At 40.1% G+C, this 25,633-nt stretch overlaps 1 protein-coding gene across 1 annotated transcript in view; it reads right to left on the bottom strand.

Moving 5' to 3' along the window:
- The window catches only part of LOC122651403 (protein RETICULATA-RELATED 5, chloroplastic-like), a 101,306-nt gene that overhangs the window by 39,343 nt on the left and 36,330 nt on the right, over positions 1–25,633 (bottom strand). Inside the window, exons 4-5 of the mRNA XM_043844787.1 lie at positions 23,144–23,674; positions 968–1,075 (exon numbers count right to left, since the gene is read on the bottom strand). Of these exons, the coding sequence (XP_043700722.1) occupies positions 968–1,075; positions 23,144–23,674 (639 nt within the window). The remainder of the gene's footprint in view (positions 1–967; positions 1,076–23,143; positions 23,675–25,633) is intronic.

Below are 25,633 nucleotides of genomic sequence, written 5' to 3'. Positions count from 1 at the left end.
TGTGAATGATATAGCTAATTTATTATTGTTGTAGCACATAAGAACCATTTCGTATGCAAGATGTTTGAATAAGCCAATCTTTTCTGAGCTCTTCTTGAACTCATTAGACTTGGTTGGGCTGCTCAGTGAAAACTAATCAAGGATTTTGCTTCACTGAAGCTAGGCGCAACTACTATTGCTCAATCCCATGATAAAGTACCAAATTTGCAAGTCCACAAGGCCCCAAGGCCTGTAAGCCAAAGCCAATAACTAAAAATCCTAACTAAGATTCTCACATGGACTTTCCAGTACTTAATTCATTTTTGGCTTGATTGAAATCTGCCTTTCTCTATCCCAGATTTTGGAATTTAGCAATGAAAGCAATCCCTTTCCTAAATAATTCCACAATCTCGATCTCATGATCCCAATCTTGGACTGGATACCAAACATACATAATTGAGCCTGGATTGAAATCCCAGTCGGGACTGTAATCCCGGATTGCATACCGAATGCTTCCAGGATAGGTCCCAGTCCAGGCCCAACTTTCTTCTGTCGATCCTTGAAACCCCATCATTGAGATTTAATCTCTAAATGAAGGCCTGAAGCCTCAGAAAAAGAATAGTGATGCATCAGGTTCATGAAAGAGAAGAACAGCAAACGAGCTTTTGTGCAGCTGAAGTCAAATAGATGGGATGAAGCTTCATTGATATGAGTTAAGTTGATAGCACATTTACGTTGTCGAGCACATGTGACTGGAGTGTGGATTTCTGAGTGTGCTCAAAAAGTACTGTTTTTCCTAGAGCACCTAGAAGCAAGGAATCTTTTGTTCATATTAAAATGAATCTTTTTGTTGTTTCTGATATTTATTAAAAAAAAAACCTAATTCATACATGATGATTTACCTTCAACAACATAAAAAGACGAGTACTGGCTCCAAAGAACAAAAGAGAAGCCAAACATAGAATTAATGCTTGGGAACAGAGTATACCTGAAAGCGATGAGTGAGTTCTGAAATAAGAGGATATTGCTCCAGATCAAAGAAGTTTTGTAGAACTTCTGGTGATACCAGACCAAGATCAAGCCCCTTCTGAAGGTCCTGATTTGCATGACACATGAATAGATCAGAAGTGTTCAGCATAATGTTACCTAAATGGCAACAAGGAGATATTGCACATGATGAATAAAGCTGATTCATTTAGAACAGATATGAAGATAACTGCCTGCCCAAAAAAAATATTATATGCCATACTCATATAAGTAAATGCATAAAAGAGTCAGAACTATTAGCATCATCAGACTAATATATCAGGTGTGTAGGACATTCTGCATCTGCATTCTCTTTTTGAGTTTCTTTCCTTGTTAAGCAAGAAGTTTACTGCTTCTAAATTTCAGAGATGATATGGGTTTTAACTTTGAACCAGATATGTAATATCAGCACTCAAAAAACTTTAGAAGCCTAGAAAGCTAGTTTCTTCAACTTTATTGCAGTGGTTTTAAAAATGGACCGGACCAGATAGTTCAACCATTTTAACAATGAGTCTGGTTTTTATGATTCTAATAATCCCCCATCATAGTGCAGCACAACAACTCAGCCTTATCCCAACTAAATGGGGTCAGCTTCATGGATCCTTGCCCTCCAAATCAGCTCTATTAGAGGTCATACTTGATACAAGACCTAAGCTATGCATGTCTTTCCTCACCGCTTCTTTTAAGGTCACTTTAGGTCTGCCCCTGGCTCTTTTAGTTCCTTCAATCTGGATCAAATCACTCCTCCGTACTGGGGCACCCAAAGGCCTCCGTTGAACATGGCCATGCCACCTCAAACGAATTTCTCGTTTGGTGGTACTGCATACCCTATGTGCAATTGCTATTTGCTAACCCCAATGTTTGTATTATTATCTTTTCATTTATTAAAAAAAAATCTTTTTATTCCTGCTATCTGCTTGGACTACCAGGGTCTGTTAATGGTGCCAACAGATGCTAAACCGCTAATGGTCTGGTCCTGGGAGTAGGATTCACTACATTCTGAATAATGTGAGCCTAGGTCTGGACCTGATTTTGGCTGAGACACATTTGTACTCCTAACTTATGCACCTTCTGGTTTGGAGCATATGGGATCAGATGAGTTTATCTTTAGTGATTCTGTTCACTACATCAACATGATCTCTCCTTCCTGATGGCACATAGGGATAGGGGCCTCGTTTCAGATGAGATATTCACTAGATTTTGACACTGCTCCCAGCCTATAATATGGTGATAATGGAGGTCAGGTGATGTCCAGATGAGAAGTCACACTAGAGGTCCAAAGTGCCCAGTATAAATTTCAATCATCTTTCATTTCTATCCTTTCATGTTTCTGTAATCTCACTTTGACCTACTTAACATACTTAACATGTGGAACTAACCTTGGGCACCTTGGCTACCCTTAGTCATAGCCTAGGCATCAGGGCAGCTGAAGTCTGCTAATTCTTTTCATGGCACCTATGTTTTCTAAGTATCTGGCATCTGACTGAAATATCTTATCTTATTCCACTGGGTTCTTAGGCTTCCAATGATATATCAGATTGCCTTGCTAGGGCAGAGATTACCAGAATACAATCTTGTTAGTATGGATTTTATTTCTTAACAAAGCGGGTGAACTCTCTATAATTATAAAACTACTAAATAATTGGTTGTGAAAGCACTGACAATTAAAAATTCACCCAAGTAGATAGAAGGATCTCAGAGGCTGTAGATATCTTAGATATAGATGTAAATAAGGGTTTTTCCCCCCTCCTGTCCCTGCCCTTCTCCCCATCTTTTAATGTGGGTTATTTCTTTCCTCTTCCAAATAAAACCACACAAAAGGGATTTTAGTTAATTTTAATTTCTATGAAAATGCTAATAAATCAAGGAGAAGCACAAAGCTGGTGGTTAAAATATATTTTAGTTCTGCTGTTCAGCATACTTAATTGCATTTCTCTAGTTCCTCCATTCACAAGGTAATTTTTTTTTTGGGTGAATAAATATTCATTACCAAAGAGAGAGAAACAAGAAAACCCCTAAAATTAGGAGGGAAAGAAAGAAAACATCCTAAAATACGTAGGACTAGCAAACCCTCCTGGGGGGGCGGGGGAGCAAAGAAGAGGGGAGACCCCAGGATACAACAATATGCCTGTACTTCGGGGAATAAACACAAGAAGAGGAGGGGAAAGAGGATTTGGAACAAGCTCTACAGGAGATGGAATCCCAAATCTGACAAAAGGATCTTGAGTTGGTAGTCCATCTTCTAAGATTGCGCTCCATCCAAATATGAAATATGCGAAATAGTGGCTCCGAAAGCCAGCTTGCCAATTCTATCACAAAGAGATTTTCCCCCAAATGTCATGTCAACCCACATCCACTCTCTTTGGAAAGGCAGAATACTTCTTCTAGGCCAACATTTACTCAATACCCAGACCAAATAGAGGAGGAGAACAAGCATTCAAAAAATAAGGGATCAACACTTTCGGTGCCGTTCCAACAAAGACAGCAAGCTGAAGAGACGTTGATCTGGCATTGGATGAAGAAAGCCTGCATTGGAAGACAGTATGTTAGAGCATGCCAAAGTGCCAAACACAGAAGCTATGACAAGGGATGCGCCCCTTGAATCAAACGATCTTGCGCCAAGGAGCGTTAGGCCTCCTAGAACTGATGAGGTTCCACACAGATTTGGAGCTGAAAGTGCTTGAGGAAGAGGGAATCCAAGTAACCAAATCACCCGAACCAGCAGGTCTTTTAACAATGGAAGAGAGGGCACTCCAAATGAATGCAAGCTGAGGGGGTGGAGGGGGAGCCCAGCCATCAAGGAGGATGATGTAAGTGACTGAAGAAAGCCTATGAAGGCCAGCACTTAGATAGATCTGGAGCTCACTAAAGGAAGAAGAATGCCCATAGGGTGCCAATGGTTGAGCCAAAGCCTGGTGGAGGAGCCATCAATGATCTTGGTAGTAGCAGCCCCAAGAGCTAAGGGGCTTAGCTTGAGAATGTTTTTCGACACCCAAGAAGCATCAGGGGAGCTAGAGACGGTCCAGATTGAGTCCCTTTGGAGAAGCCTAGAATAGATCCAGGCCACCCAAATACTCTTCTGTTTAGAAGCTAGCTTCCATATAAGTTTATGGATACCTGCCTTGTTAACTTCTTTGTTTCTTCTCAGCCCAAGGCCCCCTTCATCTCTAGGGAGACGCTGAGGCGCAACTGAAAGGACGAAGAAACCTTGCAGTCTCAGCACCTTTCCAAAGGAAGCCGTACATTAAGGATTCAAGATCCTTGATAATAGACTGGGGGAGGGCAAACATACCTGACCAATAAATGTAGGATGATTGCATGACCGACCGGACCAATTCCAAGCTCCCGGCATAAGAGAGAAGCTTTCCTTTCCAATGCTGGAGTTTTTTGCGAAGAAGGTCGAGGATAGGAGTACAGTGGTGAGCGGAGAGCCTGGCAAGGATAAGAGGCAGACCCAAGTTTTTCAGTGGAAGCCGACCGAAAGGAAACCCTGATTTCTCTTGTAATAGCTCTTTGGCAGGCTCCGAAAGACCAGCCACAAACAAAAGGGACTTGAGGGGATTAATCCCGAGACCCGACACTCTTTCAAAGAGAGAGAAGCACTCCATAATGGACTCAATCAAAACCACATTAGCTTTGGAGAAAATCATAAGATCATCAACGAAGGCCAAGTGAGAGATCTTGAGGTGCTTGCATTTGGGCATGGGGGAAATGAGGAGCTGGTTTGTCTTGCTTTGAATTTCCTTAGAAAGCACTTCCAAGGAAAGGGTGAAGATGAGAGGAGACAAGGGGCAGCCTTGCCCAATGCCAACAGTAGAGGAGAAGAAGCCAGCTGGACTACCATTGACTAATACCCAGAACTGAGGGGTAGATATGCAATGATAGACCCAATTAACAAACACTGGAGGAAATCCCATCTTGTTCATGACACTGACAATATAATCCCATCTCAATGAGTCAAAGGCTTTGTGCAAGTCGATCTTCATAAGAGCAGCAGGGGGATGACCTTTCCTATCAAACCCGCGGACCAACTCATTGCAAAGGAGGATGTTGTCGGATGTGCTCCTACCGCCGATGAATGCTGATTGGTTGATGCTGACAATAGAGTCTATGACTAACTTGACCAATGTTGGAACCGCTTCCTCTAAAAGGCCGACCTTGTAGGAAAGGGAGGAAACAATATGTATATCAAACAGGAGCTCTAACACGGTGGACTATCCAAAGGGGGACACGGGTGGATAAATAATTTAACACCTGCCCGCTCCTAGGGGGACTTGATACCGTGACCCTTGCCTGCTCTGATACTATGTTAGAACCGCTTCCTCTAAAAGACCGACCTTGTAGGAAAGGGAGGAAACAATATGTCTATCACACAGGAGCTTTTAACACGGCGGACTATCCAAAGGGGGACACGGGTGGATAAATAATTTTTAACACCTGCCCGCTCCCAGGGGGACTCGATACCGTGATCCCTGCCTGCTCTGATACCATGTAGAAACCGCTTCCTCTAAAAGGCCGACCCATTCCTTTGGCATATACCCATAACCCCTTTGGAAGTTAATGGTATTCTCTAATTTGCCATTTCTTCCTTTTCCATTACCCTTAGCACCTCTTGGAAAATTCTGGAATATTATGTTTTTGCCCTATCTCTTGCACCATCTCTGTTATGTCCACATGTACTACACGTGAGGGGGGGATTATGTACAGTACACCTGCAAACATTGTAGAAGCAGAGACTTGCAGGAACACTTGGTGCAAAACATAAAAGATCAGAGTTTTCACCATTGCCAATGGGTATCTACTTTGTTATTGGGTTGAGTTTGCCGTAAGGGGGAGATTGAAGTATTAAAGTATTGAAGATGTTTGGTTATTGCCTGCTGTTGGAATATGTAATCCAGAATACCGTGGGGGTATTCTGCTCCTTTTGGGGTAGTTTAATTCCTATGTTATTAGGTTTAAGTCACTGCTCTTATAGAAACAATTAGTTAGGGGTAATTATGTCTACAGTCGGCTATGTGCGTTTTAGTCCCACATCGCCTATTTCAGTCCCTTTGTATTTTCCCCTCTATTATAAATAAAGGGGCTTACCTATCAATGAAAATAAGTTATTCCATTCTCTCATTCTCCCTTTCTAACCCACAATTCTATCAACATGGTATCAGAGCAAGTTTGATCTAGGTTAGAAAAAGAAAAAAAACCCTACTCCATCTCTTCAATCGATCTCTCCCTTCTTCTCTCTTTCTCGGCTTCTCCTTCTTCTGTTTTTTTTCTTCTCATCCTTGTAAAGGGGCAGCACTAATGAGATAAATACAATATCCAATGATTTAGTTGTTGCCCTCCTCCATTATATCTATTTTTTTTCTATTAAAAACTGCTGGAACCATCTCTGCAATTTGGAGTTTCCCAGAATTCTTTGGAGATCAGAACCTTATCATCATAGAAGGCTGACCTTCCACCATTGGAGCTCCCCTTGCTATCTTTTCCAGCACCTTACTACCTTATTCCAATGTCCTACTTCCCTTTTTTTCTTTTTCTCCATCTCGCATTAACCATTCCAGCCCCTACCCTAATCGATCTCAACTTGTCAGGGTTTTGTAAAACCCTGACTCCAATCGATTTTAGGGTTTCCCTTTTCCGATGCTGCTGAATTTTTGGGGGTGATTCCCTACTACTACAAGTTCTACTCGACCTAAGTTTGGACCCTTTCTGATGGCTGGATTTGTTTCTACAGCAAAACTTCCTTAACCTGCTAATTTGGTTACCTACTAAAAACCCTGACTTTCAGGTTTCAGTTTTTGCTAATTTTTGGAGGGCTAATTACTCCAACTACAAGGACCACTCGACCTTAGTATTAGCCTCTTTCCAAGTGTTTGAAGACCCCTAACCCCAATCAATCCTCCTTTTCAGGGTTTTACAAAACCCTGACACATCGATTTTAGGGTTAGGGTTGCTTGCTGCTGCTGGAGTTTTTTGGAGGTGTTTCTATCATCAAGAGGGACATTCTACTTCAACGATTCATGGCTTGAAGAAGTTTTATTACACAAGATAGCTGCTGCCCTATTTTTTTCTGCAATTTTTGATGTTTTTCCCTCTTGAAGATCAAGTCTCAAACACAAATACAGATTGGTTATTCGTATTGGAGATCCATTCAAGCCGCAAAGGACAGCATCTATTCAAATACATCATCAATCTTTGACAAGTCATTATCAATTTTTTTTTAAGCCCCCTTCCTACAATCGATCTCAACTTTCAAGGTGTTTTACAAATCCCTGACTTTAATCGATCTTAGGAGAAGGGATGTCCTATCTTGCTGATTGTTTGAGGGGACTTTTATCACCATCAGAGGAGTATTCGACCCAAGTTTCAGATCAATCATGGATTTATTATTGAAAAAAGTTCAGGTTCATCTTATGGCTCGATTTTTCCAATTATCAACCTATTTTACTGATTCCTATGTGGCTGGCTGCTTTAACTACCTATTGGATCTGCTGAGTTATTATCTTATATTTGTTGGTTCTATTGATTGACTTCTGTAAGCATGACTGGTTGACATGATATTGCTACCTTTATGTGGACTACTGCTGCCCTATTATTGCGACTGAGTATCCTTCTATTGGAGATTGAATTTCTTTCATTGTCGAAGAGATCAGCTTATTTGGGATTACAACAGTGTGTTCCAAGGTTATTGGTCGCAACTACGAACCTATTCAGTTGTGTGAAGCTCTTCTTTTGGTTCATATCCAGCTTACTTTTGGAGCTTGATCCTAGCATTATTCACTAATTCAGATCTGATCCAAGTTTTTGTTGAAGCTTATTACATCAATTCTGTTCAGATATCTTCGTCAGTTCTATTTAACATGTGAGAGTTTATAAATTGGAGTTTTGCACACTTGTTCTTCCTTGTTTGAAGATTGATCATGCCTTGAAGATTGGAGCCTTTCCTTACTCCAAATCAGATCTGTATACTTATCAGATTTGACTACTGGAGTTAGGTGTTTCTCCCCTGCAGGAGTTTCCATCAAAAGTGTTTGTTTGATCGTTTGAAGATGGTAGACAATTTCTATGTTGCATTGTTTTTCTTCATAATTCATTATCCCACTGCTTCTTTTCACTTCACCACCTCCCATATAATACCTTTGGCATATACCCATAACCACCTTGGAAGTTTATGGTATTTTCTAAATTGCCATTTCTTCTCTTTCCATTACCTTTAGCACCTTTTGGAAAATTCTGGAATATTATACTTTTGCACTGTTTCTTACATCATATCCATTTTCTGTCCACGTGTACTACTACACTTGAGGGGGGATTATGTATAGTATACCTGCAGCCATTGCAGAAAGCAGAACTTGCAGGAACACTTGGTGCAAAACATAGAAGATCAGTGTTTCCACTATTGCTATTGGGTATCCTTCATTATTGGGTTGAGTTTGCCGTAAGGGGGAGATTGGTATTAAAGTATTGAAGATGTTTGGTTATTGCCTGCCTATATGAGGTTCTACAGTTTGGCTGATTTTTTCCGCTGCTTGATCTTTTCTACTGCTTGATTCATCTGCTCGCTACCCTAGTTACTTATCTTCAAGATTATCATTCAGAGATTCATCACTGGACAGCAATAGAAGATTGGTGAAAGCTGCCTTTTTTGGAAGACATTCCAGTCCCGGTTTGCTGATCAAGTCTGCCCAAGTTTTGAAGATCTATTTTTTCAAGTTCTTGAAGGTTTATTTGGGAGCTGCATTCATATGTCAAGCTGGATTCTATTGCAACTTAATTTTTTCCCATTTTGTTCAAGTTGGGCATTAGTACTTTGTATGCGCCAACTTGAGGGGGAGTGTTAGGATTATTAGGAATTCTTTTTTCTTTAGTTCAAGCTGGATCTTCTTTCTTTACTTATTTGTATAATCCAGCTTGAGGGGGAGTGTTGGAATATGTAATCCAAAATACCGTGGGGGTATTCTGGTCCTTTTGAGGTAGTTTAATTCCTATATTATTAGGTTTAAGTCACTGCTCTTATAGAGACAGTTAGTTAGGGGTAATTATGTCTACAGTCGGCTATGTGGGTTTTAGTCCCACATCGCCTATTTCAGTCTCTTTGTATTTTCCCCTCTATTATAAATAGAGGGGCTACCTATCAATGAAAATAAGTTATTCCATTCTCTTATTCTCTCATTCTAACCCACGATTCTGTCAATACCTGCCTATATGAGGTTCTACAGTTGAGTTGATTTTTTCCGCTGCTTGATATTTTCTGTTGCTTGATTCATCTGCTTACTGCCCTAGTTGCTTATCTTCAAAATTATCAGTCAGAGATTCGCCACTGGACAGCTGCATAGTTGTCATGGCATCGCCATATCGACGCCATGGCGGCGCCATGGCATCATATCGCTGGAGAAGTGGCCATATTGACCACCGAAATGGATGATGTAAGAATATCGACCGATATGGCCTCCATGTCGTCGCCATGGACGCCATACCACAATATATAGCCATATCGGGAGACATGGTTGTTTCAAATTATAAAACTTAATTTTTTAACAATAATTTTTCTTAACCATTTTTTATTTTAATGCTTTTTCCTTTAACATAAAAAAATTAAAAAAACATCAAACAGAAAACACTAATACACTATTGACTAATACACAATCACATATTCACATCAGCAATTTTTTTTTTTATTTAGATTGGTTGTTTATTAGCTTTATTCACTCAATATAAATTACGTTCTTGTAATTGTTTTTTTGTTTTGTTACTTTTGTAGTCATTTTCATATAAATCATATCTCAACTCTCATGATTTTTCAACTTTATTATCAGCAAGACTATTGCTATCAATTATTTGATAATCCATGATTTCATATACACTAATGGATATTACACTTTCATGAATTAAACCATTGTAGATTAGTAGTACACTTTTATATTAATTTTTTATGTTATAGGGTGTATATTATAGCATACTAAATGACATTAAAAATAGAGAAAATAAAAAAATAAAACATGGTCGATATGATCGCCATGGCGCAACATGTCGATATATCGACATAACACCCCTCCACCGATTTGGATCGCCGTGACGACGTGACAACTATGGACAGCTGTTAAAGATTGGTGAAAGTTTGCTGCTCAAGTCTGCCCAGGTTTTGAAGACCTATTTTTTTCAAGTTCTTGAAGATTTATTTGGGAGCTGCATTCATCTGTCAAGCTAGATTCTGCTACAACTTAGTTTTTTTCCCTTTTTTTGTTCAAGTTGGGCATTAGTACCTTGTATGCACCAGCTTGAGGGGGAGTGTTAGCATTATTAGGAGTTTTTTTTTTTTGGGTGAATTGCATTATTAGGAGTTATTTTTTCTTTAGTTCAAGCTGGATCTTCTTTCTTTACTTATTTGTATAATCCAGCTTGAGGGAGAGTGTTGGAATATGTAATCCAGAATACCGTGGGGGGTATTTTGGTCTTTTTGGGGTAGTTTTATTCTTCTTATGTTATTAAGTGTAAGTGGGCTATGTGGGTTTTAGTTCCACATCGCCTAGTTTAGTCTCTTTGTAATTCCCCTCTATTATAAATAGAGGGGCTTACCTATCAATGAAGACAACACATTATTTTCTCTATTTCTAACCCACGATTCTGCCAACAACCAGATTACAAAGCACCTTAGCAATAAACTTGTAGAGCATGTTGCATAAGGCAATTGGTCTAAAATCAGGCATGACTGAGGCCCCTTCTACCTGTCCAGCTTGCAGGCAATCCTAGAGGACCCATTCCTCCTATTGTGCCAAGTAAAGCTCAATCCAGACCATCTGAGGTCAGCCACACTGATATCCTCTAGACAGTCATTGAAGGCCTAAACAGAAGAGATTTTCAAGCTGATCTCCTCCCTGTTTCTCATGTCCGAATTGATCCACATTGAAATCTCCCCCAATGCCCCATGGAAGAGACCCCACGAGAGGAGCAAGCTGGTGGAGATCTCTCCAAAGGATGGACCTATCAGGAGGACAGTTGGAAGCGTAGATGGCTGTGAAAAAGAAGGGACTCTTGCCAAGGCTAACTGAAATCTGAAGATGGAGGAATTGGGAGGAGGAAGCCAGAAGATGAGCTTGAATTATAGAAGGGTTCCAAAGCAACCAGAGATGCCCATTGATGTGGTGTTGCTAGTTAGAGCAGACGGACCAGGAAGGGGCTATGAGAGAAGTTATTCGGGTGGAATTGGTTTCTTTTACCAGGGTTTCTATAAGGCAAAAAAACCCGCTCATAGGAACTTGATACGAGACTTCACTTCCGCTTGCTTGGCCAAGGAATTGAGCCCTCGAGTGTTCCAGAGGATTACCTGGATCATTTGGGAGGAAGAGGGGGTGCAACAATGCCCTAGGAGGGCTGAAGAAGAGATGATGGTAAAGGCGGAGGGGTCACATGGCCAGGAAGGGGAGGATTTGGCAAAATGGCAGGTGGAGGGGAAACAAACGAGTCGGGCGGAGGAGATGAAAAGGAGTGGGTCGGGTTCCCAGATGCCAAACCCGAAACCAAAGCAGAAGAGGTAAAGTCATGGGCTTTGGATAAGAAAGACCCAAAAAGATGACAGTCGATTGACGAAGAGCCCGAAAGAGAGATGGGATTCGAGTTAAAGCTGGGCTCCACCAAAAGGGGAGGATTAGGTAAAAGAGGGGCCAAAGGAGTCTCAGCTGTCCTCACTGACTGCGAAGCATTGAGAGAAGGAATCGAGGAAAGAGACGACGAAACAGAGGAAGTCACAAGAGCTGAAGAGGGAACTATCTGCAGGGAGGATGTCGCAGGAGTTGACAGGACAAGGAGACAGGATGCTGGGGCGGAAAGGTGGAAGGCATCGCTGGCAAGGACCAACAGGGGAGCAGACTGGTTGACAGAGGAAGTCAGAGGTCCTTTGTCGTTGGTCTGCAGCAAAGAGAAATGATCTGTACCGTTGGTCCCAGGGGAAGTATGGACCATCGGTAGGGAGGCAATACCACCGGAATGGCCGTTTGGCGAACCAGAGGCAAATTTCTCATGTATCCTAGGGTGGTGGTGCCTTAGACGACCACGGCTGGGAGAACGAAGGGAGCATCAGGTGAAGGGAAGTAGGGAGATGGGGATAAATGGTATGCAGAAGAGAATTCTTGATGTAGATTCTGGCCGGAGGAAGAAGCAAAAGAGCCATCGAATTTTTGGGCCAGAAATGGACCAGCTCGAGCCACCAGCCCAGCAGGACCAACTTGGGCTAGCCAAGCAGGAACCAAAGATACCCCACGATTTTGATAGGATCCCTCTTTGATCAGTCAACTAGGATTGGTGCACTTTAGTAGTTATTATATTTTGTAGTTTCATTTGTTCCTTGCATGTGGCTGATTTATAAAGCCTAGTAGTTCTAATTTAGTTACCTTCTATTTTAGTTAGGATTTAGTAGTTTCTATTTTAGATTAGTTCCTATTATAGAAGTTTCTATTTTTATTGTAAGCTTGACTAAGCTATTAATACGCCTCTCAATGTAATGAAGGAACACAATTTTGAGAATAGAATTTTCTGGCCAAGTTAGCCATTGAATTATGGGAGATCCTCCTTGTTTCAACAGCTGAGATAGCCGTGGGTGAGAGACCCAGGCTGAGCGAGCCATTCCCCTACCCCCCCCCCCCCTTCTCTTCTATCTTCTCCTCTTTATTACCCTACTCGATGTCTGTTGAACTGCTGCTGCCTGTGACTGTTGCTGCTACTGGATAATATCATTTGAAGGCTGTTGTGATGCCTCTTCACTTCTGAGTATTGCTGCTGTTGCTGAATTGACAAATCAGAGGCTGTACAACCCTGCGGATTCAAGTTCTGCCAGGGTTTTCTGCTGTTACCTTCAAGGCTGCATAACTCCTTATCCCTCCATCCAAAGTTGCAGATTTTTGGACCATCATCTCCACCATTCGAGTCCCACTTCTACCCCATTCCATTGGCTGGATTGCTCCATAACACCAAACCTTCTAATTTCATTCCACCCCCATAACTCCACTTCTGTCCATCACAATTACACCAAACTTGCAGCAAGACATCATCCCTTCAAGCCCTATACTCGATCTTACTTGGAGCCCAAGTGCAGTACTGGTTTGCAAGTTATCTCCGAACCTTCTAATTTGAGTTTATCTTCATATCTCAACTTCTAGCCATCAGAATTGGCTAATATTTGGAGTCCAGCCCCTCTTCAACCTCATCTCCACTCGACCTGAATTTGGAGAGACTTTCTACCATAGTTGTCACGGCGTCACGGCGATCCAAGTCGGTGGAGGGGTGTCACGTCGATATATCGACATGTCACCCGCCATGGCGTTGCCATGGCGAGCATGTCGACCATGTTTTATTTTTTATTTTCTCTATTTTTAATGTTTTAATGTTTTAATAGATGTATACTCAAGCCATGTTTTATTTTCTCTCTATTGTTTCTCAAGTTTTAAGAAGAAAATTCAGAAATCGAAGAAGAAATCGAAGAGGGAAAGAAGAAATCGAAAGAAATCGAAGAGGGAAAGAAGACAGGAAGAAGAAATCGAAGAGGGAAAGAGAGACAGGAAGAAGAAATCAAAGAGGGACGCCATGGCGTAGGTCGCCATGCAACCTTCTCCAGCGCCAGGACTCCATGGCGGCGCCATGGCGACACCATGACAACTATGCTTTCTACAGGCTGGTTTGGTTTCTACACATTGGTCCATACTTTCTATTTTTGTGATCTGCTGATAACTTGTGATCTGGGCACCCTATTCTGTTCCTATTTGGAGGGTTTGCTAAATACCCTTGGACCTGCACTCGACCTTGCTATCAATGTACTAAAACTCGCGAGATCTCGGTTTTTCCTAGGGTCGAGATGAGATGGCATACGAAACGAGAAAGTGCAATATCTCGTCAAGAACTCAAGATCTCGACCCAAACTCCTTTATATGAGTGTCAGATCTCGAGATCTCAGTGGGAAATCTTAGTATACAGACATCTATCTATGCAAACCTTGGAATAGACACTTATTTATGCCAGAAACCAGGACAGACACTTATTTATGTCTAATATCAAAACAAAGTTCAAGATTGCTTAAATCTGATTTATATTGAAGGAGTTATGTACCGGTCAAACTTAATTTGGCGTGCGCGAATGTTGTCAAATCGTTCTGAATGAAAATAATTTTTTGGACATCAAAACAAATGAATATTTTACCGCATTTTTGGTTTTTAGCAATGTTTTACCATATTAAGATTTATGGAGTTTTTAGATTTGAGAAAAACCCCAGCATTAGAAAGTTGAAAATTGCATCTACCGCCGAAAATCCAGTTTTTGCTCTTGAACTGGGGGGTTGACTTTTCTTCCTTTTGGAATTTGATTTTTTAATTATTTTCCTTGGATTCAAATAGGGGGTATTTGTTTATTTATGAATAATATCTTAAGTAATGAAATACAAATTAATGATATTAGGCATAAATAAGTGTTTGTCTTGTGTCTGTTCTGGTTTCCCACTAAGTGAAACTCCTATTTGGACTTTGTTTTTTGCAAAATCTGATAGGGCCATTGTGTTTAAATGGCCTAAAATAGGCTGAGTCCCAAGCTTCAGACCCAAACTACGTCTAAAACCCACCGAAACTAGGTTTCAAGTCGGAAAAAAAAAATGCACCAACTCGACTGAGATCTCGAAATATCTCGAGTCAACTTGGTTTTTCCCAGGGTCGAAACCTGGTCGAGTTCCGAGTTTTAGTTCTTTGCTTGCTATCAGCCCTATTGAGTAGTTAGATTTTGTACTACAACATAGGCATTACTTCAGAGTTTCGGCTCTGGCTTAAACCCTACTGTTAGAAGAATCATGGGTTAGAAAGAGAGAATGAGAGAATGGAATAACTTAGATTCATTGATAGGTAAGCCCCTCTATCTATAATAGAGGGAAAAGTTACAAAGGGACTAAAATAGGCGATGTGGGACTAAAACCCACATAGCCGACTTAAACTTAATAACATAAGATTAAAATTACCCCAAAAGGACCAGAATACCCCCATGGTATTCTGGATTACATATTTCAACACTCCCCCTCAAGCTGGATTATACAAATAAGTAAAGAACGAAGATCCAGCTTGAACTAAAAAGAAAAAAAGAACTCCATAATAATGCAAACACTCCCCCTCAGTTGGCGCATACAAGGTACTAATGCCCAACTTGAACAAAATGGGAAGAAACTAAGTTGCAGCAGAATCAAGATTGACAGATGAATGTAGCTCCCAAATAAACCTTCAAGAACTTGAAAAATAGATCTTCAAAACTTGGGCAGACTTGATCAGCAAACCGGGACTGGAATGCCTTTTAAAAAAGGCAGCTTTCACCAATCTTCTTTTGCTGTCCAGTGATGAATCTCTGAATGATAATCTTGAAAATAAATAACTAGGGTAGCGAGCAGATGAATCAAACAGCAGAAAAGATCAAGCAGTAGAAAAAATTAACCCAATTGTAGAACCTCATATAGGTAGGCAATAACCAAACATCTTCAATACTTTAATACCAATCTCCCCCTTACGGCAAACTCAACCCCCATAACAAAGGAGATACTTAATGGCAATGGTGGAAACTCTGACCTTCTATGTATTGCACCAAGTGTTCCTGCAAGTTCTGCTTCTACAATGTCTGCAGGTTTACTGTACATAATCTCCCCCTCACGTGTAGTACACGTGGACATAACAGAGATGATGTAAGTGACAGGGCAAAAGCATAATATTCCAGAATTTTTCAAAAAAGGTGCTAAGGGTAATGGAAAAGGAAGAAATGGCATATTAGAGAATACCATTATAGTCCAAAGTGGTTATGGGTATATGCCAAAGGCTTGTTTTGGGAGGTGGTGAAGTGAAAAGAGCAGTGGGATAATGAATTACGGAGTAAAACAATGCAACATATAAATTTTCAACCATCTTCAAACGATCAAACACACACTTTTGGAAACTCCTGCAGGGGAGAAACTCCTAACTCCAATATTCAAATCTGATAAGTATACAGATCTGATTTGAAGTAAGGAAAAGCTCCAATCCTCAAGGCTTGATCAATCTTCAAACAAGGAAGAACAAGTGTGCAAAAACTCCAATGTATAAACTCCCACATGCGAAATATGACTGACAAAGATATCTGGACAGCAATTGATGTAAGAAGCTTCAACAAAAAACTTGGATCAGATCTGAATTAGTGAACAATGCTAGGATCAAGCTCCAAAGTAAGCCGGATATGAACCAGAAAAGCTTCACATAACTGAATAGGTTCGTAGTTGCAACCAATAACCTTGGAACACACTGTAGTAATCCCAAATAAGCTGATCTCCAGGGTAGTAGATTCGAGTCTTCAATAATGAAAGAAATTCGATCTCCAATAGTAGGATACTCAGTCTCAATAATAGGACAGCAGTAGTCCACATAAAGGTAGCAGTAACATGTCAACCAATCATGCTTACAGAAGCTAATCAATAGAACCAGCAAGGTATGTAGTAAAGCTCAATAGAACCAGCAAATTTAAGATAAATAATCCGACAGATCCATAGGTAGTTGAAGCAGCCAGCCACATAGGAACCAATAAAAAATAGGTTGATAATTGAAGAAATCGAGTCATAAGTGTGAACCTGAATTTTTTTTCAAAAAAACTCCAAGAATGATGCTAAAATTTGGGTTGAATACTCCTCTGATATGTATAAGACTCTCCTCAAAAAATTAGCTTGATAGGACAAACCTAACCCTAAAATCGATTTTTGTCAGGGTTTTAGAAAACCTTGAAATTGAGATCGATTTAGGAAAAGGGGACTTCAATTGCTAATGTAGACTTGCAATAGATGCTGATTAGTACTACTTGAATGGGACCTCCAATGTAAACAATCAATCTCTAACAAGAGTGAGACTTGATCTTCAAAAGGGAGAGCCTCTAAAAAATCGCAGAAGAAGAATAGGGCAACATTACAGCATTACAGCACTACAGCAGCAAAAAACCTTCTTCAAGCTATGAATTGATGTAGGAGAGTTCTCTTTTAATGTTAGAACCACCTCCAAAACACTTCAGCAACAGCAAACATCCCTATCCCAAATCGATTTTTATCAGGGTTTTGGAAAACCCTGAAAAGCTGAGATCGATTGGGGTAGGGTCTTCAAAATAGCTTGGATAGGTGCAATATTGAGGTCAATTGGTCCTTGAAGTGGGAGTAATCAGCCCTCCAAAAATTAGCAAAAGCTGAAACCTGTAACCCTAATTTCGATTGGAGTTAGGGTTTTAGCAGGTAGCCAAATTAGCAGGTAACCAAATTAGCAGGTTAAGAAAGTTTTGTTGTAGAAACAAATCCAGCCATCAGAAAGGGTCCAAACTTAGGTCGAGTAGGGTTTCTAGTAGTAGGGAATCACCCCCAAAAAATCAGCTACTTCTGAAAAGGGAAACCCTAAAATCGATTGGAGTCCGGGTTTTTCAAAACCCTAACAAGTTGAGATCAATTAGGGTAGGGGCTGGAAAGGTTAATGAATGATGGAGAAAAAGAAAAAAGGGAAGGAGGACAATGGAATAGGGTAGAAAGGGGCTGGAAAAGGGTGCATAGGATTCTCCAACAATGGAGGATCAGCCATCTTTAGTGATAGAAATCAGATCTCCGAAAAATTCTGGAAAGCTCCAATATCGCAGGTATGGTTCCAACAGATTTCGAACAGAATTTTTAATAAAAAAAGGCAGTATGGGAGGAGGGCAGTAACTAAATCATTGGATGCTTTGATAACCTCATTAGTGTTGCCCCCTTACAAGGATGAGAAGAAGAAAAAATAGAAGAAGGAGAAGCCGAGAGAGAGAGAGAAAGGTGGGAGAAGGTGATTGAAGAGAAGAAGGTTTTTTTTTTTTTTCTCTTTTTCTAACCTAGATCAGACCTTCTCTGATACCATGTAAGCAGAATTGTGGGTTAGAAAGAGAGAATGAGAGAATGGAATGACTTAGATTCATTGATAGGTAAGCCCCTCTATTTATAATAGAGGGGAAAATTACGAAGGGACTGAAATAGGCGATGTGGGACTAAAACCCACATAGCCGACTTAAACTTAATATCATAAGAATAAAATTACCCCAAAAGAACCAGAATACCCCCACGGTATTCTGGATTACATATTTCAACACTCCCCCTCAAGCTGGATTATACAAATAAGTAAAGAAAGAAGATCCAACTTGAACTAAAAAGAACAAAAAGAATTCCATAATAATGCAAACACTCCCCCTCAAGTTGGCAGCAGAATCCAGCTTGAGGACAAGTAACGTTCAAGTGTGGGGGAATCTGATGAGCACATTTATGTGTGAAATCTTAGGGCTATAAAGCATGCATTTTTTATACTTGGAACGGAACTACTCGAGGTTTTTGTTTGTGTTTTCAGGTTTTAGGTGAATTCTTGTGAAAATGTAGCAAATGATGCTAAGAAAACGTTTTAAGTTGTTTAGTGGTGTTTGGCAGTAGCCGGAAGCGCCCAGGAGTCGAGAAAATCAAGTTTGGAATGAGCACTGAAAAAATCACGCCAATAAGTCAAATTTGAATGTGATTACAGTGGGCCCCTTAGCATAATTTTGAGGTATTAATAGCATGGATGCGTAGCCCATCGAGTCAGCTTCGCAACGGTTCAAACGGCACCTGATTTCGAGTTGAAACGAAGAAGTTACGACCATTTCCGTAACGATGCGCGAAAATGGCATGCTACTATTTTCAATTTTTATGATAGGGGTTTATTTGTAATTATCAAAAATCGGCCGAGGACAAAGTAAAGCGAAAGTTCAGATTTGAGGGGCTTTAGCACAATTATCAGAAGTTATCTTTCCTATTAGCCGAAAGATTCCATTTGGAAGGCTCTGAAGCAGTCCAACTTCAACTTGAGATATCTTGGGCTCCCGAACTCCAAATTGGACGAAATTTGGGTCTATTTTGGATGATTTTTTGCAAGGAATGCAATAGTGAGGCCTATATAAGCACCCCATGCTCCACGTTTTTTTAAGGACAGAATGAGTATTTTATTTGTTGAGTGGAAGCCTAGTCATCACTTTCTCTCTCCTCTAACTTTCCAAGGGCACTTTTGGGATTTTACTATGGATAGATTTCTTTTGAAAAATATTCTCTCATCCATGGAAGGTTGAAAAGTCAAAGATGCCTTGATCTCATTGCTTGGAGAAGACACCTACAAAGAAAAGGAAGCACAAGTTTAGAATTAGAAAGTTACATTTTGAAAAATAGAAGGTTTATGTAGCTAGGATTTTTATCTCTCTGAGTTTCTATTTTTCTTTTTTTTCTTGGGATTCAAGTAATGTAAAGAAGGAAGGAGAAGAGAATATATTCTCTTCTCTTAGGGAATATTTCTCCTACCTCTTCTCTCTTCCCTCTTCTCCTCTTCCCCTCTTCCCCCTATAAATACCCCTTGCCCTTTGGGTTGTAACCATGGTACTAAATCTCATTTCGTTTCGGTGTTTCGGTCTGACCGAAATTTCCGAGATACCGAAATTTCGTCGAAATATGGTATTTTTCTGTAGGTGTAAAATGCCAAAATGACCGAGATTTCCGAAATTTTCAAAACGAGATTACCGAAATTACCGAGATTTCCGAAATTTCCGAAACGAGGTGACCGAAATTTCCGAAATATTCGAAATATTGCATGTGACTTTTTCAATATCTCGCGATATATCGTGAGTCCACGATATTTCGTCGATATCTCACGAGATATGTCCGAAATATGGTATTTTTCCATTTTGGATTGGTATCGTATCTCGGACAGCTCGAGATATACGAAATTTGGCGAAATATCGCCGAAATTTCGCGAGATTTTGAACTATGGTTGTAACTAGTTAATTTTTAGTTAGTTATAGTTCAATTTTAGTTCAATTTTTGGTTCAATTATTAGTGAAATTTTCTCTTCTTCTCCTTCTAATTTTTGGCTTTCTAAGTTTCTAGTTTGATTTATGAGCTTAGTTGTAATATTTTAATTCTAGTTTAGTTTAGTTTTAAAGCTTTCTACTCTCAGTTCCTAAGTTGATGACAAGACTTGGAGATTTGGAAGAGGAAGCCTTGGTAGGAATATTCAAGTGTTCAAGCTTCTTCAACTGCATTCATGCAAAGCCTAATTAGTTCATGCACTTTCAACTTTGGTAGAAGGGAGTATCAATTTCTTATTTTTATTTTATGTTCTTCTTCTTCTTAACCTCTCAATTCTTCTAGTTTCTAATTTCTTCTTCTTATTCTTTACCTCTTTCTTCTTCTATTAGTTTTATTTTATTAGTATTCTCATCTCTTCTAATCCCTCCATTCTATTAGGAATTTTAATTCTCTATTATTTTTAGTTTATTCTCATTCTCTACCTCCCTAATTCAATCATGCTTTTAGGATTTTATTTTTTATTCACTATTATTATCATGTATTATGTTAGGATTTTAATTTAATTATTTTTGTTCTAATTTCAGATTTGGCCGCGCCATTTCAAGTGTGGTAGAAGCAAGTAATTTCAGTCCGGTTCAAGCACCTTCGGGTTTCAACTCTCTAATCTCTTAATCTCATTCTTCCTTTCTTTTTTTCATGTGGTTGTGATGTGTGGCTGCAATTTATTCCTTCGAATCCACGTTAGTATTGATAGGTTAGATGCTTGTGTGTTAGGACGCCAATTTAATTCGCTAAATGCTTGTGAGTTAGGATGCGCTAATTTTCGCTAGTTTAATTAGTTTAATTTAATACTTTAATTTGGTTCACTTTGCATTGCTTTAAAGTGAGTAAAATAGAGTGGCGTACATCTCCCTGAGTTTGACCCGTAGCTATGATTGATCCGTACGCTTGCGGTTAATTATTTCTTGCAAACAAGTTTTTGGCGCCGTTGTCGGGGACAAGTAACGTTCAAGTGTGGGGGTTAATTTTAGTTGACGGCTGTTATTTATTGTGGGTTTATTTGGGGCTGGGTTAACCCTAACCTAACTTTACATTAATCCTCCTTCAAAGTGGAGGAAGGGGAAGAAGATGGGAGGATGGGAGGCGGAGGGGCTTTGGGCCGACAAAGAGAAGAGTCATGGCCGAAAACCTTACAAACAAGGCACTGTGGCGGCATCCATTCGTAGACCTTCTGAAAAAAGGAGAATCCCTCTTCGTCAGTGACTGAGATGGAGGTCAGAGGAGCTTCGTCGGCAGAAATTTCCACACAGATTCTTGCAAATGCAAGTCGGTCTTGTCTCTTGGTTCAACCCACTATAGAGCCAACAATGTTGAGACCTTCTGCACTCCAGAAATGTAAGCGAAGGCCATGTAGAGTTATCCAAAGAGGAATAGTGTTGAGGCCGACTCTTTGGAGTTGCAAGTGCCTATCTCACTGACAAAGGAAGATGGGTTTTCGACCAACTTGCCAGGGGCCGCCTTCGAGGACTCCCAATTTATCATCTTCATCGGAGAACTTGAAGATGAAGAACCCATTATCAAGGTATGTGTACAGTTGTACACCGACCCATTAACTTTCCATTTCTTACTGAGGGATTGTTGACAATGGAGAATGGCGGTCGGCTGCCAACAAAATGACCAACCAAGGCAGAATGCCACTTCGACACTTCATTGTCCAGAATGTTACCTTGGTAGAGGGCATGCTTGGAAGAACCAGAGACCGCCGGAGGGACAAAATGGTGAGGTAGGCCATCACAAGAGGAGGGGAGTTGGTGGAAGAGAGAGTTCCAGGACATGTCAAGAGGCGGAGGGGTAGGGGGGAGGGGAGGCGGAGGAGGGATCAGGAGTAGAGGTGGACTTGCCGATGGGAAGGCCGGCCATGGCATCAGGCAGGCAAGGGGGAGCACCAATCACAGAGGGGAAGGGGAAGAAGGGAAATTTGCATGAGGTAATCTTATACATGCTGGACTCTGCTCTTTTTTACCGGTTCCACTTTTCAACATAGTGCAGCACAACATACCCTAATAAGTTCCAAACATAATTTTGGAATTACCTAGGACACTCATGAACATTAAAGAAAAAATTATTCTATATGAAAGCTCAAAATTATGTGCATCCATACATATATAAAATAAAGGCATGTAACCAAAAAAAAATTTGCATAAACTAGAAGTCCTGCTAACGTATTTTTAGGGGATTGCTGATTCCAAACAACATTTATCCATGTAACAAATATTTCATGAAGGTTAGGTTTGGGTTATTCACTTTCTAATTAAAGATTTTAGTTAGCTGCTCATTTACTTGATAGTTGATATATGAATTGGCGAACAGAGTATATCTGATGCAGGAAGATTTACAAAACCTGCTGGTAATGGACACAACTAGAACTACACCCCTCCCAAAAAAAAGAAACTCCTAATATGACTAATGCAATTTAGCAACTCCAACGAGTACTTTATATCTTTCCAAATCAATAAGAATACTGATTTAATAGACTCTGAATAGAACTCCTAAAACAGAAATCCCGTCACTGAATAACACCCTACCAGTTAATTGGTCATAATTCTCCCAATATAATTTAAAATCACAAATCTCAGTCTTGAAAGGGAATTGAATTAGCTTTCAAACAAACCAAAATCAAACTAAACAGACTAGTTAGAACCGATCAAAAGTAACCCAAAGAAGTGATAAAATTAATCCATATAACCCAGTGTACATCAATACAACATTAATTAGCCTGTGAAAGAAAACCAAGTCATGTGATTAGGCCTCTTGGAAGCTCCCATCAGTATTACAGTAATTGTAAGAAAGACGAGTTTATAGCTAATCAATGATAGTGAACGAGAATTAGAGTTCTCAACATCCCTACTTTATTTTGGACAACTTTGAGTGCCAAAGCTTTCTGATCAAGCTGTTTTATTTCAAAAGGCAAAGTGATTTTCATCCAGTGTTTATGACCAATATCTAAAACCGACAGATATTTTGACATTTGTAATAGAGAAATAAAATCCAGTAAACATTATCTTCATGTCTAAATCCAGGAAATCAAGCAACTGACATTGATTGGTCCAGGCTCATCCCACTTCAGAACTACTTAATACCCTCAAGTTCTAGGCTTGAGTTACCTAACCAATCCACTAACCACAGTACAGCATGGAAAAAAGCCTACAGATGAGAACTAATATAAACTAAGAGAAAAGTGAAAAGGACCTAAAAGATGAACAGTACTCATAAGAATGTGCAACTAACCTGGGGTAGAGCATTTCGCCTTCTACCAGCAGCATTCATTACTCGAGCAATTTCAGCACGATCAAAACAGTTTCTAGTACAAGGTCTAGCTGCAGAATACCACAAGAAATCAGCAACAGGAACTTCTCCCTCTCTTCTTATGAGTTGCCTCTCCGGATCAAGTAAGATAACTGCTTGATTCTTCTTTTGCAACTTTGGTGAAATTCTAGCAGGCAACCTTGTCCCCCTTGATCCATATATGACATGGCTTGCACCTGTTACAACAATTAGCATACCTGTGGAACCTGCATCTACCAATGCCTGTATGATAACCTGGGACATTGTATAATCCTCAACAACCCTTGCTTGTGCTGATAGATATGAACTTGGCCCATAAGGAAGAGATTGATTCAGAGAATTCATATCTATAGATGACCTACGAGAGATGGAAGTAAAGCCAGCAATGAAGCCTGATCCAGCTGGAGGAGAATAAATCTTACGATCTGCCTTAGAAAGCCCCCGAATACCTTCAGCTTGAACAGTCCTAAGAACCTAGTCAAGTCAAAAGAGCTTGGATAATTTCGTAAGTTCTAGACACAACCATGTATTGAGAGAGAGACAATAAGAAATTGCCAATAAACAGGAGAAAATTATAAAAAATAGCATGAGTTCTTTCATTGATAATGAAGATACTTCTTCCAATAAATACAGAAAAGCAACAGCTCTTCTTCACCAAAGGGTCCCATGTATTTTACATGTAGGGTTTTTCCAATTTTCAACTTAAAGTACCCTTTTTCATTCAAGTGTTCCCAAACCTTTTACATTCTAAAAATAGGAAATGGGGACTATAAGTTGCGAACACTTGCACACAAAAAATTGTCAAACTTTACTAAGTTTCGGGGTAAATGACTAAAATATTCCTGCAGGTTCAAACAGTTTTTTAGTTGGACGAGTGGTAAGGAATTTGTTCATTGCAGGCCATTAATATGTAGTGGTAGAATTATAGTTCTTAAAAATGGAGTAGCAGTTGGACTGTTCTGTCCCAGTGGTTGGTGGTCCAATGCTCTGACCTTCTGATCCAACAGCCTGAAGAGTCTGCTGTGACTGAGTTAGCAACTAAGCATAACTTGGTGTTTTATTATTAATAAACCTGAAGTAATGATGCAGCCAGCCAACTGTAATCCTAGAATGGGAATAAACAATTCGATTGGCTGCAACATAGGCGCAGGTTTAGGCTATTAATATGACTACCCAAGGGCTGAGATACTTGTTGGTTTGTATGTTCCAGCAGCCTGTGATGGGAGAAAGAAAAAGAGAATAAATAAGAGAACAAAGAAAAGAGGTAGGAGGGTTGTTTTGGGACTGTCAATAGTACCCATTAATAGTAACTTGGAAGAAAAGAGGAGCGAGAAGAGAGGGGAAGTGGAGAAGAGCTCTCACCACCTCGCACAATTTCTAATAAAAATCAATAATCAATAAAAACAAATAAAATCCTCCTAATATCTAGTTTTCTAAAAAATAAACTTAGAAATACTATTAGGACTTTAACTTGTTAAACTACTAAAACCTCCAAAACAACAATAAAAACAACTCGGCCTTGGGCCATTGCACGAAACTCGGCTTCAGCACTGGACCTTGCCACAACATTCTGCTTTTTGCTGCGCCATGTAACAAGGTTCCCACCCACAAAGGAGCAATAGCCAGAGATGGACTTTCTGTCAGAAGAACCAGCCCAGTCGGCATCAGTATAAGCTTCAATCTTGAGATGACCATTGGGAGATAAGAGAATTCCCTTTCCTGGAGCAGACTTCAAATACCTCAAAATACGACGGACTGCATCCATATGAGAGGAATAGGGATCATGCATGAACTGGCTCACCATACTTACAGCAACCGCTATGTCAGGTCTGGTGTGGGAAAGGTAGATTAGTTTGCCTACTAACCGTTGATAACCACCTTTGTCAACAGGTTCACCTTATTTCTCCCTAAATTTTGCAGTAGCATCCATAGGAGTATCTAAAGGATGACAACCTAGCAGCTCTCAGTCAATAGATCAAGGATATATTTTCTTTGAGAGAGAAAGATGCCCTTTGAAGAGCGAGCAACTTCTATCCCTAGAAAATATTTTAGAGAACCTAGATCTTTGACCTCAAACTCACGGCCAAGGAGAAGCTTTAAATCCTGGATAGCAGCATCATCATTACCAGCCACCACGATATCATCCACATAGACTATGAGAAGAGTAACCTTGTCACCAACTCGTCTGATAAACAAGGTGTGATCAGCATTGCTCTGCTTATAACCTGCTATAATCATAGCCTTATGAAACCTGCCGAACCAAGCCCTAGGTGACTGCTTCAACCCATAGAGAGCATGTTTCAACCTGCAAACTCTGCCCCTAGTCCTGTCATCAAAGAAGCCTGGTGGAATGTCCATATATACCTCCTCCTAAAGCTCCCCATGGAGGAAGGCATTTTTCACATCTAGCTGCTAAAGATCCCACCCAAGATT

Source organism: Telopea speciosissima, chromosome 2 (genome assembly GCF_018873765.1).
Source record: "Telopea speciosissima isolate NSW1024214 ecotype Mountain lineage chromosome 2, Tspe_v1, whole genome shotgun sequence".
NCBI classification, from domain to species: Eukaryota; Viridiplantae; Streptophyta; class Magnoliopsida; order Proteales; family Proteaceae; genus Telopea; species Telopea speciosissima.
Note: the sequence above shows the minus strand (reverse complement) of the source record. Positions and strands in the feature narration are given on the sequence as shown.